Genomic DNA, 17,375 nt, shown 5'->3' on the forward strand with positions numbered 1-17,375 from the left:
AAATATTTTGGACTGAGGTGCAAGTGTCAACCTTCTTTGATACTTTTGTTTGCTGTTCTTCCTACTTTGTGTACAATTGACTTGACAAAACCCAAACTGAGATACAGTCGGAATTCAAATATATTTTATACATTTATTTCATTATTTTTACAACTCAAAAAAAAAAAAAAGGACAAACTTGGAATCGTCAATCAAGACTGTAAAAACAAACGATGACGTGGATTTGTATATTAAAGACACCACTATCAAAATAGTTAGGAGTAAGTTGAACAAGTGGTATGGGAGACCTTTAGCACCGATCACGTGTTGGTGGCATGCGTGGCGTCCATCACGCTTTGGGCTGAATCTGTTCTAGTGGGAGCCGGAGCTGAGTGGGATTCCTCAGACGCTTCAGGTCGTCCTCCACCTGGAGCACCCATTAAAAAAACAATTTATTGGCTGAATGTTGAGAGGAAAAGGTTGAAAGTAGATAATATGTCCACCCACCTCAGCCAGTTGTTCCCTCAGTTGGTTGTATTTCCCCACGTTGAATTGTTTTTTCTGGGCGCCCTTATAAAAGTAATGCAGGAACTGTCGGTCTTTGGCCTCTGGATACACATAATCCTGAAGAAAGAAGTGTTTTTATGGCTCTTAATCTCAGAAGAAGGAAAAACCTACACAGGTATGATGAGCAACTCCCAAGTGAAAAAAGTGCTCTTAATTCACAATTCATAAACTAAAGTTGTACTTTTTTTTTTTTAAGTTCTACTTAATATTTGCTTGGATATAATCAAATATAGTTTTCATGTATTTTTCGTCTCTTTTGACAACCAAAATAACACACCTTTAACCTTTAAGTATACTGAAGTACAGCAAGGTTACGTTTATTATTAAGTTAGGTTAATGTTTCATTATACTTTTAATAACTGTACTTTCTCCACACTTACTACTTAAATTAAATTAGTACGTAAAAGCAAAAGAATACACATCATATATGTTCACGAAAAAGTATACTTTTAACACACTTTATATGCAAAAAATATATACTTTCAACATGGAAAAATATACTTTTCCCACACTCGGGGTCCTCCATGATCATGAAAACAAAACGAAGCAGAGTAAAAGCTCACCTGCTTGGTGAGGACGTAGTAGGCGAAGGCTCCAATGCTGGTGGCGTAGGTGATGAAGTAGGTGACTGGCTCCATCACGTCCCAGGAGTAGACCCACCAGGTGAGCCAGGCCAGGGCCCCTCCCTGCACCGACAGCAGGGCCATGCCGCCCCACAGGGTCCGCGACGCCTGGAACTCCGCCCGGCGCGACAGCTGCGCTCTGGTCTGCGCGGGGGGAGTGACACACAAGGATTTCCCTTAAGAAAGACATTTCGTGGTGCTAAAAGTTAAACATGCATTGTGGGGCTTTGAAAGGGAGCATGATATGAAATGAATTAATGTTTTCATTTCAGAATTTTACACCAGAGAGCAGAATTACCAATCTAAACTTTGCAATGCCATTTTTCTTTTTTGCCAAGATATAACAATTGTTTTTTATGAATCCAAATTATTTTATTAAAAAAAAAAAAAAAAAAGTATTAGCACTTTCAGAAAGAACAAATAGAAGAAACTATAAACTACAGAACCCCCCCCCACTGACACACACACACGTATTTTTGGCTATTTGTAAATATCTTATATTTAATTTTTCTTTATTTTTTTATTATTATTTTGTTTTTATTTTAATTCTCCTTCTTTCGGACTGTTAAGCTTTTTATTTTTTTTTAATGCCGACGGTCTGAAATTCCTCGTAAATGCAGAAATAAAACATTCTGATAAGAAATGGGTGTGCTTGAAATAGTCATTTTAGGCACTTTAAACTCATTGTATTAGACATTTACAGCCAAAAAGGAATAACAACTGAAATATTCTATAGTCTACAACTACAAATCAAAATGTTGTGACTGTATTGAACAGCGAACCCTGTACCGTACCATCGTTACCATACATCACTTCACACCGTGCAGGAGTCGGACCCATATTTTTGGTATGATATCATATATGACTATTTTCTCTTTTTTTTTTACTATTTATGTATATTTGACAATTTTTTTTCTATTCTTTTCATTTTAACTTCACTTTTTATTCTATTTTATTAATTATTATTTTTTTTTTTTTTTCCAGACAGCTTGTTTTTTTAATGCCAATTTTCAAACAAATTCCTAGTATATGTAGTAAATGTACCTGGTGAATGACACCGATTCTGAGATGAAGTTTGAGAACGGCCGACAAACACCGCTGCAGTTTTGGTACCGAAACGAAGCGCAGGGAGCGTTTGTTGGGTGTGGTGGGTCGTGAGGGATTGGATTATGTCTCCAAAGAGTCAAATCTAAGGTAAATGTGTTCAAATATAAATTGTAGTAAAATCCATGAGTAGACAGTATGGTCGACTCTATTGTATGACCTAAGAACCACGCTCTCTCAACCTTGAAAATAGAAATAATTCAGACCAAAGCCACCACTGCCGCTAGTAAATAAATGAATAAATCCCCCCCCAAAAAAAGGCTTCTCAGATTGGATCAGCTTGGATTTAGGAGGTCTCTGAAGAAAGGAAAAAGTTGGGAACCCCAGAGACACAACACAGTGGGTGTATATGTACACAACATGTCTCCTACCCTCTCCAGGGGGGAGAGCTCCTGCTTTAGGCGGTCCAGTCTCTCCAGCAGGTCTCTCTCCTGCAGCAGATGGTGGTCAGGCAGGTGGAGCGCCGTGTGCAGAAGGTGCACCACGTGCTTCACGTCCTCCAGACCCAGGGCCTGCTTGCTGGACACGCACGCTGCAGCGAGGGGTGGAGGGGAACGTCAGCTTCTTGAATCAGAATCGACAGTGTACGCGAGTTACACAAATGAATAGCGGACGGAGGTTTTTGGAACCTTTATCGGGAGCTCGGACATCGTACACGGCGTCGTTGATGATGAGTTGGAAGTCAGACTCCAGCAGAGTGTCGATCAGGCTGCTGCTGGCCACACGCAGTCCGTCTTCCAGAGGGGGGGAGGGGTCAAAGTTAGTATTTTGTTATCTGAAATTCAAAGTGTAATATCTCAAACCATCATTTGTGGGCAGGGGTTATAATAACTACACACATAAATACGAAACAGAATAAAAAACACAAATCGAACAACAAAAAGCACAAAAAACAAATCACCACAACGATTTAGGTCAAAGTAAGACGGTGCAAGACGATGATCCTCTGCAATAAGTCAGGAGTTTTATTCTCTACATCGCCAACGACGCAAGTGAGCTGCAAGAGCCCACTCACGGTGCAACGCACTGTGCCGCCAGGTGGGGGAGTCACGGGCCAATCCCCAAGTCAACCCCAGTGATTCAAATTTGACCTGGGCGGAATTTAAGGCAAAGCTATGGGAGCTTTTTGTTCATTCCATGCACCTTGTAACCAGACCATCAGTTTTATGTTAAAAAGCATAACATACAACAGAAAAGACTATATTTTGTGGAAAAACACATTTCTATTTAAGAATTCTGGGGTACGGCATATTTGATTGGATTTTTAAAATCGACTTTTATTTTCCAAGATCTGTGTGCACCTTCGTTGTATTCTAATAAATGTGAAGCGTTTATAATAAAAACAGTTATTGCACTAAACTTTGTGTCAAACTTGTTTAGGTCCAAATTACAAAATCAACATCATAATGTGATACGTATCGTAAACATTCAGCCTTAAATCCACCGGCAGTGTTCAGCATCAGTGTCATGTAGGAATGGGAGCTGGTGTCTATGTTCTGCAAAAGTCGTTCTGTAAATCTTGCCACTCTCGACCTGGCATCATTTCCGGCAGTGTGCTGGAACGGCTGTGAATGGAAGTGTGTGGGAATGGAAGCAGTAACATTAAGCAACATTTTTTAAAGTAGGGGTGGAGCCAAACCCAAATAAAGCACAAATAGTGGGTTTTTACCAATATTTTTTTGCGCAACTGTTAAAAAAATTATTTGTTTTCGAGGGCAAAAAAAATAAATAAATAAGATTCAGAAAACGGCGACTCCGATGTGAACCGTGGCGCTCGGCTGCAAAGACGAGAAACTGAAATGCCACTCGGTCCCTACACGTGTCTTTTACAGTTTGCACCGGTCGCACCGCAGCGCAGAGCGCGCAAACCGGGAGAGGTAGAACGCGTGGAGAACGTTCCATCTCCGGAGGCAGAGAGCGTAGGACAGGTTGAAAATGATCCCGGGGATTTAATAACATTGGGTTAGTGTTATTGCATCTGGGGACGAGGGCTCTGTCCCCTCTCAGTCACAGGAGGGAAGAGTCCGCGGGGGCGGGGGGAGACGGGGAGCGAAGCACTGGTCTAAAAACCTGTTTCTGTTGTCGAGCCTCACGTGATGTTAGACACCTCTAGCGTGGGCGTTACGAAATGTATCCGTAACAGTCATCTACGTGGGAACAGACTCCATACGGAACTTTTCCGTAAAGGAGGCCAACATGTGAATGGCTGACCGAACATATTTTTTTAATCCGGAAATGTTACGGCTTCCATGTGGGAGAGGGGCTTGACGTTCATACTTTTGCAATGCTTGAAGTCAGGAGGCCTGGTAGAATGAGAAGTTTAAGATGTCATTTCAAAGTTAACGCCCCGAGCGTCGTACCCTTGGACTGGACGGAAGCCGTGACCCCGTTGTCCTCCCTCTGCAGATCAGCGACCAGGTCTCCCACGCTCATCAGCATGGGCTGGAGGAAGAACCGACACTTCTCGCTCCTGGACGGCAGCGGCACCTCCAGCACCAGGCGGCCATATCTGTACTGCAAAGACACATCTGAGACACAACCGGGGCCGTGTCTTGTTTTAAAGACGGCACTTCGCGGATTCATCTTCTATGAACAGGTTCAATGTGTGTTTGGTTGTGGGTTGAGGGTTTGGTGGAGGTGGGTGTAGTAGAGTTACCGCTGGAGTTACCGCTAGGGGGTGATAGTGTGCCGTAGAAAGAAGCCAGGTGAATGTGACCGAGTGGAAGCCGCTGCTGCTGCTGCTGAATCTATGACGAGGGAGAGGAGGGAGGTAGAGAGCAACATATTACTGAACTGGTTTCTCAAGTTATTTCATAAACAACACTCAAACCCATCCCATGGTAAACTGCATTGGGAGAGTCAACACCGACAAGAGATTCCCGCGTACAAATGGTCAGTGCACAATTTGACTGTTTCTATTTGCTGTTTCTGTGAGTCCACGCATGCAGGAATAAACACACACACACACACACACAAACACACACCTGTCAGTGTGTGTTTGTGTGTGTGTGTGTGTGTGTGTGTGTGTGTGTAGAGGTAAATCATCCATCAGGCCAAATTTGACCCCTTAAAACTTTCCAAATTGATGCTGGGATTGACATTCATTTTGGTGGCTCTAGTTGTTATAAAAACTATTCTTTCCATTTTTTTTCCCATTGCTTTTAAACCCAGTGTGGTTAGGTATGAACACGTCCTTGTTCCACTGACGTCCAAGGACCTGGCAGTCAATCCCCACTAACCCTCTGGAACTCCCTTTTTTTTAAAATCAATACCTCATTTGAAAAGGAGGAGGAATGCGGTCGTCCGCTCCCATCTACAACTATGAAGCAGCTCAAGTCAGAGGGTGTTGTCGCAGAGCAGCGGCCCAGTCCACTGACCATCATGCACCGCTGGCTCCGAGATGGAGTGGATGGAGTGTTAATTAAAGCGAAAGCCTTCGCCCACCACGTGACGCTCTCCTCATGAGGAGAAGTAATTCCCTGGCTCATGAGCCATCACCCCAAAGACAATAAATTTAGCACGATAACGCCGAAATATAAATCTGTGGGGAAAAAAAGTTTGCCGCTGGGCTTGCACACATTTTCTGGGTTTTTTTTCATCCCCCCCCCCCACCCGCAAAAAACGTCCCGGCATGTGATACATTACATCATCGGGGACAAAATGATTTGGGTACAGCCAATGTGACACGAACACCAGAACAAATGTCTAAGCCGTTCATCATGTGTTGGAACAAAAAAAAACAAACAATGGATTCATTAGGAGATTACTTGGGAGAGAATTAGGCTGTTGTTACCGATTGAAATGCACAGAACTGCTGAATGTTCGGTGTAGACCACGAAACGCTGTGGGATTCCTAGGAAAAATATACTTCAGATGATGACTCAGCTGGTCATCAAGTTCCCTCTTTAAATGAGATGCAAATTAAAATGCTCTCCATCTCTGGAACACAGCATTCAACGATCACGCTGGTATGTTTTCCAATCTAAACCTTGTTTTTCCCCAATCATTGGGAGTCAAAACTGAGTGATTGGCACCAGGATCTTTGAAATCGTTCCAATTGATCCAGTATCAGGAGGATAGCTTTTTTGGCGATTGACGCAATGACTGGGGGTTGAATCCCAATGGAAATTGAAAAAATAAAAATAACTTTGCCGAGGGGGAGAAAGGCCAGGGAAACCTGCAACGACCCACACCGCAGGGCTTGTTGTCGGATCCAGATGTTACATTCCAATCCGTCCTCCACTATGCTAGCACTGTCAACTGCACATGTCGTGTGCGTTTAATTTCCCCATTCCCCTTCAATGACAAACGTGTCCACAGCAGCAGGACAGAGCACCGTGAAGCCACGGGAGCCGAGAACGCTTCTCTTTATCAACATCCTGCCCTTCAAAAAGGTACGACTGAGGCAAAACAGCCTGTGATGGCGAACAGTGGGGAAGGGCTTCCAGATCCTGGGTTTTGTCACTTTCTCGCAGCAGCTTCCCATCTTCCTCTTTGTCAAGAGACGTATTTGGATGCGCGGCAGGAGGCGGGCGCCGCGGAGAACACGGTGCTTTGAGTGCTTTCTTTCCCGACTGAGAACTTTGTTTCCCCGGGCAATGTTTTCATTCAAAGTGTTGCACGACGCCCTGACAAGTGGGCAAACTTTGTATTTCATTTATGTTTTTAAATCAACCGAGGCCAGTGGTGCAGTGGTGACTGGGGATGTGGGCAGTGCTGTGGAAACTGCTCTGAAAATGTTAACTAAGCCACCAATGACTCAACACTGAAAATAGTGAAGCCGATGCAGAACTCCCCCGGACAGAAAAGTAGTGAACTAAACCACAAGCAATTTCAAAAATGTAGCTAACTTCATTAAAAATAAATAAATAAATAAATATATATATTGAAAAAAAGGGAAACTGTCTGAAATAAATATTGCACAAGAACTGCAGCACCCTGCTCATCATCCATCTCTGCCATGTTGTATACAGTCACAGTTAACAGTGAAAACAGTCAGTTCTGTATCGAAGTTAAGTATGAAAACACTGTCAGTTATATGAAAACTCCATATCCTCTCCCCACTGCTTCCCTGACCAGGAGAAGTGGATAAAGAAAATGGTATGGACTGACGGACCAGTCTGTATGGTATGTCAAACAATGTGATGATGCCGTTTGTGAGACTTCAAAAATGTCATCACACGGATCAGGACATTCCTCCTAGATGACCCAACTTGCACATTTATCCAAGGAAACGATTCCACCATCCAACAAGACGGACACCGTGAATTAAATGAGAAGAAAAGGAGGGAGATGGAGGAGAGTTAAAAAAATAAATAAATAAATTAAAAACATCAGGCAAAACTTAACCAACGAGGCAAAGAGAAAGTATCAAGAAAAAAAGGTGAAAGTGTGTTTCATGGAGGACAGATAAGAGAGGCTTAGAAACCACGTATGAGACGGAGGTTCAATCAATCAACAATCGTCAAAGTAGTCAGAGGAAGACGGTAACAGTAACAGATAATAGATTCTATTGTTATCCAAAGTAGAACAACAGTGACGTACTCTCCACAGAAACAGATTGCACAACGCTGAAAATGGGAAACTGATGGTCTCGGGGATGATGTGATATCGATCAGATTTTCCTGAGCTGGTGTAATTCACGGCATTATGGACATGGACATGCATCATATCCCCACAAGAACCCAACAATTTTGCAGAAAAACAAGCGTAGAGTCAACCCTTCTGTTTGCTCTCTAAGAGAATATGGCACAGATGGTAATGCATGTGCACCAGGGCCAGATCCACTGGTCCACCGCAGGGATCAGCACTTTCACCGATGTAAATCACACTCAGGTGACTGCGATGGCGGCGTAGTAGCAGCTCCCCGCGGCCACCTTCGATAAGTGTCCCGACGACACCGAGTGTTGACATCAATCTTCCACCACTGCGGCATCCGACCCTTCGACGTCTGCGATCTGTGCAGATACAACACGGAGGGCAGGGTCACGGTAGATCCATTGGGCGGGTTCCTTCTTACAGGGTGATAAGTATAGTGACCAATGGTGTTTGGGAAAACTGGGGAACTGCCTACTTAAAAGGTGCCATCTATATAAATGGCTTTTTTTTTTTTTTAAATATAACAATTATCTCTATGTTCATAATAGCATGTTAGTTCAAAATATCTGAATACGATTAAACAAGTACATGACTACAGCGCTTTTTTTTGCAAAGGGCGGCAAGGCACTCTGTCAAGGTACTGGAAATAAAAAATGCTCCTACAAATAAAAATGTTTCAATTAGGGTGACGACATTGACATTTATTCTGCATACTAATGGCTATGATATAGCTGATAACTAACTGCAATTTGAAGCCCAGCAGGCAAGGAAAAAAATAACACACACAAAAACACTCAAGCGACACGGCTGGTCGTGTATTTTAAATGACACCTTTATGGCTCATTGCGTCGTGACATGGAATGCTCCCCAAGGGAAGACTGCACGTGGAGCTGTAGTCTGGCAGACACGCTTCTTGTGTTTTGGATTCATTATGTGTTTGCAACATCACTAAACACAGATTAAAAGAAAAAAAGGTAGATGTTATATTGGTTGTAATATCCTACAAACACACCATTTACGCAACATATGAATAACTGCACACACACAAAAAAACTAAAAACAAACACCTGAACATCAGATGATGTAAATGTGACCGCTTGAGCCAAGAAATCAACCAACGTCACTGACCAAACACTGGACCAGGCGGCTAATCAGGAACAGCCGCAACAAAATCCTTTTATCATCTCTCTGAGACTCTGCAAACAGGCTGAAGGATTGAAAGAGGGTCCCTTAATAGCTTTGTGCAGACATGCCTGAAGTTGCTAAATGACAAATGAAACGGAACAGATAACAACACCAACTGGCTGCTACAGGCCACATCCCCGGTGAAAAATAAGGTCACCCTTGTCTACGCGCGCATATATAAATTCTGGTTCGATCTCAACGGCCTGCGGTGACCACGAGTGCGGAAGAAAGCCGAAAAATACCAAGGCTATAGTCGACTCCAACCTGTAGAATATTGACCGGAGAGAGATGTAGCCGAGCCGCACCAATCTGGAATTTCAAACAGCAGAAAAGAACAACACAATTAATTCAACGGCGAAGCCCACGACACAGCGAGGTGCTTCTAACTGCAGTTCGCTGTGGATCCATTGCAGCCCATTCAAGACTGACGTCGATGCTTTTTCCCCAAATTGGACCCACAGATGACATCTCCTGCTCCGCTCTAAGTACCCTCCCCCCCAACCGCCTCCATCAGCTCCCCATTTGGCGGAACCACTCAATATTCCCAGAGCGTACGGCGGCTGCCACAACCACCCCCATCCACCCAATCCCTTCCACGCATTTTGGACTACGGCACTGTTACCCGCTTTTAATTAGATGTTTATCCATTTGATAAATGAATGCTTCGCGATCCGCAGCGCCCTAATGTCAATGATGGCGCTGCGGATGAGTGTAGTACTAGGGGCGGGAATCTTCTGAGGAATGTCACAATTCAATTCCGAGTCTTGGGGGGGGTCACAATTCTATTTCAAATAGGTTCTCCACTCATCACGATTGTCGATTCGATAATTTTCCCATTTGACGAGAGTAGACGGTGGAATACATCCCGATCCCAACAAAGGAAAACACACACACACACACACACACACACACACACACAGACACACACAGACACAGACACAGACACAGACACAGACACACACACACTTTAAACCTTGTAAAAGTATATCAAAATAAACTTGGTACAACAGTAAATCACCTCTTATCCGGTTTTTAGAGCATGAACCCTCTTAACAGTTGAGTGTCTCTTGCTACTGGGCATGTCATGAACATGTAACTGCCAGTTTAGTCTTCCGCAATCATTTGAAAACAGCAATTCAGCCCTGGTACAAATGGCAATATTTCAAACACACATAAAAGGAAGAAAGGAAGCAGCATTTTTCATCTACAATTCCTCGGCAGCTTCAAATGACCGGGACTGCAACACTTTTCTGCAACACGCTGTTGTCAATGGTTGACTTTTGAAACATGGAATGTGGAGCGTCCTTTCCAGCATCACTGGATTGGAATGTCCAGCTTCATTTTGAGAGATGCACCGACTGCGGTTTCCTTGGCCGATTCCGATTTTCTTTCTTACTAACTAGAACTGACAGCGCACACAAACCTTTTTGTAACTTTTCTTTAATGGAAAATTCCATTGTATATTCATAATAAAACGTTTACTATTAAATAACTTTGACATTTTCTTCAAAACCGCACCAGGTCATTCTCACTCAAACACGACTACCTACGCTGGTTCATCAAATTCACTGTAGCTGCTACTCTTACTTCTTGCAGGTGGCGGACCCCGCCCCCAACAATGTAAAACAGCATATAGAGGAGTGCGCGCTGAACGGAAAACACATTGAAGGGTTGCTTCTTAAAAAGTACCAGCTAAATTAAGTATCAACTATGGGATTTATTTTACAAAATGATGTCACAGATTTCCACTTTATATTGAAACACAGAAGGATCGCAGTTATATACACTGAAGGAAAGTAAGTAAAGGGGGGGGCACAATTTTAAGGACGCAGAGGGAGGGACGGACAGGAGAAAGCTGCACGGCTCCCTGATGGTCTGAATAAGTCCCTAAATTTGTCGCTAGTCGTGTTTTAGAAATACAGTCGCCAAGAGGGTCTGAAAAGTCGCTAAATCTAGCGAGAATGTCGCCAAGTTGGCAACAATGGAAGTGAAATGATAGTGAAGTAACTGCTTTCCCCACTACGCATTATTCTTTTTTTAATATGGCCAGACCAACCAATCAGATGTAAGATAGGCATTGATTGTTTCGTGGCATGTTTATGATTGGCCAAATCGACGAGGACAAAATAAATTTGCGCGCTTTGTGTCTTCTTCACTCATGGTGAAGAACTTCCACACCAATGACATGTCAGCGTGTGTGTGTGTGTGTGTGTGTGTGTGTGTGTGTGTGTATATGTGTGTGTGTGTGTCGGTGCTGCTGTGCATGGGCATGACTTGAACCATCGCGCAGCGCATGCGTGTAAATTCCACCAGCACAGAATCTGACACTTATCGGCCAGTCACCGGTCATGGCTGATCAAGCTCTAAACCGGCCGATCGATCGGTGCATCTCTAGTTCTTTTGACGAAATAGAAGCTGGTCTACGTTCTGCAGTAAGAGTGCTCCACTGTGCTATCACTAAGCCCCCCCGGGAGTGGAGAATCGTGAAGAATTACCTCAACGATGCAGCTTCGGAAATCTCCTTTGTATGTACTGTATGTCCTGTTTTTGATCCTGGGAGAGGACGGGTGGTGCTCTAAACCTCAGATGCAGGACGGAGGCTGTATGGAGCATATTCTTCTCCTCCGCATTCGTGCATCTCTTGAGCAGATCTTGCAGGATTGTCTGTTTGATATCACGGAAAAACGTGGGGGTGCTATCCTTCGACCTGATGTCAGTGCCTGTTCCATGGGTTTTGGGGCCTTCGCTATGTCCTCGGCGCCGGAGACGTTTCCTTGACTGGCACCAGGCAGGTATGGGATCCACCTTTCCTCACCGGGGGAGAGAGAAGAGCAGCGACCACTGTTCCAGAAACCTTTCTTTCACTTCGAACGCACCGTTCCATCTTGCAGACGCCTCCGTCTGTAACTTGAGGTGCGGCAGCTCCGGTAGGCGCCGTTTGTGCTCCAGTGTATGGCCAGGGATGGCGCTGCTGTGGAAGGATCCAGTGAGTCGACTCATCCTCCCCGACAGTCAAGCCACGGAGGGCAGCTTCACGGCTCGCTAGGGAGGCCACGTTGGTCGTATGTACAGAGCACTTCACGGGCGTAGATCTGGCCAGCCACGCAGCAACGACCCTGTGAGCGGCGTTAGTAACGACTACCAGATCAGTGACAGTGAGCTGCCGTTCTTCTGTGACAGTCTGAAGCAACTCTTAAAGTTCGCACCTGTGTGGTTTTCGTGCCTGGCTCTAGTTGGTAGAACATAAGACTCAAGCTGCCGGTCGTTTGTGATATAGTGAGCAGTGACGGCGACAAATGACCGGGCTGCTCGTCATGTCCGTGGATCACATGTAGGCGCTACTCTTTTGGCTTTCTTGAGCGCTTCCGACCTTTTCCTTTGTCTCCTGGTGTGGCCGAGGCACCGCTTTGTTGGTAAGGAATCGACGGGATGGTATACTATAGCTGCTTTATCTATACCCATTGTGAGAATAATGTGTCGAAAGCCTCCGTTATCAACGACGCCGTGAGGGCGCAGGTCTTTTGAAGTGAAATCGGCTCAGGACAGAGTTATTTTCTTTCGCCCTTTCGGAGTTCGCTGTAAGTTTTGAAAAGCGGTGCAGGGCTCGTTGGTCAACGGGAACGTTTGCTTCAGATTGTTCCGCTTGCTTGGTCTCTGGGTGATGGCGTGCACCCACATGTTTGTAGTAGTCGCAAATTATTTCGCCTTTCGTTTTGCAAAGCTCGCATATGGCCTTAAGTCTTATCAAGATCCTTCTTCCCCGGGAGACTATAACATCTAAAGTGTGTCTAAATGGCTGCCTTCACTGAAGATGACGCAGGTTGAATTTGATTTTGATTCTATGACCACAACTGACCTGTCAACATAGTGCCATCTGTGGGATTTAGTCGGCCAGCCATTTATAGTTCTTGAGGGGAACATGAAACCGCATCATCACGGTTTAAGAAAACTGATTTTTGGAATTTGAAAAAACGATTTTGAATCTTTTGGAAGACAGAATAGCGATTCTTATGTGAATCGATTTATTTCCCGCACCCCTAGCAGATACCCAATGTAAGCAAAGGAGGAAGGGAGCAATTAAGGGAGGGGGAGGAGAAAGAACGGAAGCTGAAGAACATTGTGACAACTGGGTATTTCTCCCCGGGGCGTTAAGGAAGGCCGGGGCGTTCCCGCTTGAAGGGCTGGTCACTGTTGGACCATCGCTCTGACAGGCAGCCGCGAGTGCCATGTGATCTCGAGGGGTCACTCCATTACAGATTGTGTCAGTGCTGAGCTATGAAGCCCTCGCAGCCATGTTCAAAGCCCCAACAAGATAAAGCGTCTACTTTTCACACTCATCTGAGTTTTAATTCTAGGAAAATAATAGAAAGCCCAGCGTGAGTTCAACGAATGTGGGATAAAGCGCACACACACACACACACACACACACACACACACACACACACACACACACACACACACACACACACACACACACACACACACACACACACACACACACACACACACACACACACACACACACACACACACACACACGCTTTCTGAAAACATGTCCTAAGAGAATGAATCATCTTGCCGGCTTGACGTGAGGCAAGGGAAGAAAAGGAAGGAAATAAAATGTGTGTGTGATAAGCAGTCTGAGGAAGGGGCGAAAAATGAGAGCTGCCAAGAAAAAAGGGCAAATTACTGCCTGCTGCCACGATGACTAACTGCCGCCGTTACGCCGCCGTGAAAATTATTTGCACAGGAACAACAATTTACTGCCGTGGATGGAGTCAATGCTTGCTTAACCAGAAAGAGCAGGTTACCCTATGAAGGCAGATGTGGGGAAGAACAACACGACAGGCCACTGCGGAGGCGGGAGTTTGTCTAAGAGTTTAGGAAAGCCGGTCTAACAAGGAGAGCAGCGGGCTTTCTGAGAGCTCGGCCCCATGCCAATGTGAACAGTCGTAGCTAGCGAGGGGGTTGGTTCAGCGCAAGCTCACCACAGCGAGAAGGGGCGGCGCCAAACATGAGGGCCGAGTTCATTAAGATGGAGAGAGCAGGAATTAATTGTGACGACTACCTGATACATCTGGGTGCAGAGAACTGACGGAAGGATGACACTACAGTATGTTGATAAAAATCCATTAGATCAAATTCCCCATCGGAATAAGAAGGAGCATTTCGGAGAATGTGAAGTAATTCATTTAATGGAAACATGACCCCCACGCTCCCCGCCAGGCTCCAAGTGACTCCAGCACCGACCCAAGCCGGAGGAGCTGTCTGTCTGCTCTACGCCGCTCAAGGAGCGCTTTCGGTCGCTGCCCGTGCGCGGGTGCGGCCATGGATACTTCACGCTGCTTCTACTGCTTTTTCCCCCCAATGACACTGGAAAAGTTACACGCTTTTTGTAGTGGAATAAATATTTCATACAATTTCATAAACTAAAAAAAAATACTTGGGAGCCAGTTCATCTTGAACTTTTAGCACAGCATCATGTTCCGTTAAACATTATTAGCTTATCTTTGATATCACAATCCAAATCATATCCATAAAGTTAACTACTCTTATGGAGCACGCGCTCCATAAGAGCGCAGAAACTGGCACAATCTGCCAGTTTCTGTTCTGCCTGCTCAAGTGGACAGATCAAGTGTAAATATTGTAAAATATATCATTTAATTCTGAGCACACTTATTCTTTAAAAAAAACGCACAAGTGCGAGTTCCGGCTCCTATGGCTCGAGCTTCGTCTTGCGCACCCACCTCCCCCCTTCTTCTTTTGAAGAAGATCTTAAAGATCCATGTCGGACAATACTACCCACAAAAATAAATATTTGGGAATATTTCAAAATTGACTGCTTAATTTAGATCAATTTCCGATGAATAGCAATTCTGACATCCCTAGTCAGTACATTACTGAATTACTTGAAAATTCAACATAAAGTTTGTTTCATCGTCACCAAAGGGCTATTCTAATTTTTTATTATGTCGGTGCCATTTTAGAGATTTCTGATAAACTAAACCCATTTGTCCTCAAAGCAACTCTATGTAACTTTTTTTGCCTTAAAATAACAGCTTTAGAATTATTGTAATATGGAGAATGGCACCTCTTTCACCCCCAACACGTAACTTTGGTGTTCGGGTACGTAATCGCGGGAAAGGTGCCTTACGTTTTACAGCAATACGTCACTTCCTTGGTGTTTAGCTCCCCTTTTTTTTTTTTTTAACTGTCTCAATGTCCGGTAATAATGCTCATACAAAAAGTGATCGCTCCACCTCCTCGACGGCGTAGATGAGTCGCACCAGCAGGCACACCGGCACCTACACGTCAGCCGGTGCACACCAGCCCTCACTTTCATTGCACCACAGGGTTTGTTTACGCTCTGACTCACACGTGTGAGCAAAACATTGCCAATATGTATGTACCGAAGGTAATTGGTAGTGAAAACGTTTACGCTGCGCCTCTTTTATCTGATTGGCTAAGGATAATGTGAGATTGACGAGTGCCACTGCTGTTTGGCTCTCCGCCAAAAGTTAAAAGGCGAGTCGCACCGTTTACACGGAAAAGGAAAGCAGCGGTGCATCAGAGAGAGAGAGAGACTCTACAATGAAATAAGATTTCATCCATTTTAAATAGTAAAAAAAAAAAATTGAAAATCAATATCTGGCGGTCAATGTTGATAGGGTGGCAAGCTGCCACAAATAAATAAATCTACGGGAAACACTCCCAATGCCTCAGCACTCTATCACACACACACACGCACGCTCCCTCCTAGTGTTTCACATGGAAAATGGAGTAAATACATTTACAATAAAAATACTATTTTTATTGTTTTTATTGGTTATTATCTAAGAACAAACATTGTTCCTAGGTCCTGCCGTATAGACACACAAAAAAGGGGACGGTTCCTCCAAAAGTTCTTAGGATGATGAAAAAGTTCCTGCGGTGCGATAGCGCCGTATCTCCACCTGTTTGCTTCCCTGATCGAGACCAGCGCAGACTCTCCTTAAGTTTTAGTTATTTATTACCCTAAAGGGACTTGAACCGGACCTCACTTTTCTTACCTCTACAACCGTAACAGTCAACTCTGATTAAAGGTTGTCATTGTGTGGAATGCAGGCTGGCTCAAAGTCGTACAGTGGTCACGTCAAAGGAAGCCCTCGTGTGCTGAAGTTGAATAAATGACATTTTACTGAAAAGTAACTTCTTTTTTTCTTACATTCTGGGAAGAAATTCTTGTTGAAATCTTTGTTTACCTTGTACAATGATCGATTCATCATTGCTGCGGCCCAAGCTGCCACACTAAACATTCTGAAATGAAGTTACTTTAAGGAGCACCTTCTCATCCAACAACAAGCCTTTATGTGTTTGCATCATCTGCCTTTTCCGACGGACCTGATAAGAACCCGACAACCCCATTTCATTTCTTATTTGAGCTAAGATTAAACTATTATTCTTCGTGGGACTGGCTTTCAGGAAGGGCCATAACGAAGGATGAATACAATGCGTACAGCAATGAAAATCTCTAAGAGAAACAGAATACACTGGCGGAATACACTTCATTCAAATAAAACCGCACCCACTCTTAGTCACTTCTGCCAGCTGCAGTGACTCATGATACACACTCCATCTGGCCCCAGAATAAACCATGGAGTTTGTATCAAGTTTCCGTGGGGGACAAGACATTTACTCCCGCCGCTATCAAGACTTAAACCGCCGTAGATTAATGTTTAACCTAAACTGCTCCGGTCCACAATACCACGTCTTCAATGAGATTGAAGTGATTTTTCTCTTTCGCTTTCCGGGTCGGAAAGATTGAGCTGACTCTGCAACGGCATTTGGCATCAAGGCGGTCAGACGGGGACACAGCAGACACCAGACGATGGTGTTCTCCAGTGCATCACAGCCTGCATGCGCCGCCCGTCATCCTTCCAGATGCACCCCAAATCCCCCCCCCCCCCCCCCCCCCAGTGGAACACGCCGTCTCCGCCCGCTGCACACCATATCTGGCTATTCAGATAAGCGGCGGGAGTTACTCTTCACAATATGCGGGATTTACATTCATTACCGGGGCTTAAACCAAATTCAATAAGCGCGTCTGCGTTGCGAATGCACGTATTGTGCAACGTGGGCGTCACTTCCATCAGTTCAAACATCGATAAACTAAATCGGATGAAGAGGAGGCAAAAAAAAGGCACTTGAGTTGTATGGATTAACTACCTGGAGAGAACCCCGCGTTGAAAACCACTGCTTTGCCTTCACCATTTGCATTTTGGGAGGCAGTTTTAAAATATGTCCGGCGAATGGGGTCATTTGATTGAAGAATATGTTATT

General features: G+C 44.5%; 1 protein-coding gene across 2 annotated transcripts in view; it reads right to left on the bottom strand.

Moving 5' to 3' along the window:
* Window positions 1-107: 107 nt before the first annotated feature.
* LOC307229203 (calcium uniporter protein, mitochondrial-like) overlaps window positions 108-17,375 on the bottom strand; it is an 18,704-nt gene continuing 1,436 nt past the window's right edge. The window contains exons 2-8 of one of the 2 annotated variants that reach the window (XM_079999142.1): window positions 4,942-5,020; window positions 4,634-4,801; window positions 2,903-3,007; window positions 2,645-2,805; window positions 1,110-1,313; window positions 487-603; window positions 108-406 (exon numbers count right to left, since the gene is read on the bottom strand). In XM_079999142.1, coding sequence (XP_079855268.1) covers window positions 329-406; window positions 487-603; window positions 1,110-1,313; window positions 2,645-2,805; window positions 2,903-3,007; window positions 4,634-4,801; window positions 4,942-5,020 — 912 coding nt within the window. In that variant the 3' untranslated portion in view covers window positions 108-328. Of the gene's footprint in view, window positions 407-486; window positions 604-1,109; window positions 1,314-2,644; window positions 2,806-2,902; window positions 3,008-4,633; window positions 4,802-4,929; window positions 5,021-17,375 lie in introns of both variants that reach the window. The other variant, XM_079999141.1, reaches the window with a different exon arrangement.

Source organism: Zeus faber (genome assembly GCF_960531495.2).
Source record: "Zeus faber genome assembly, chromosome: 4".
NCBI lineage: Eukaryota > Metazoa > Chordata > Actinopteri > Zeiformes > Zeidae > Zeus > Zeus faber.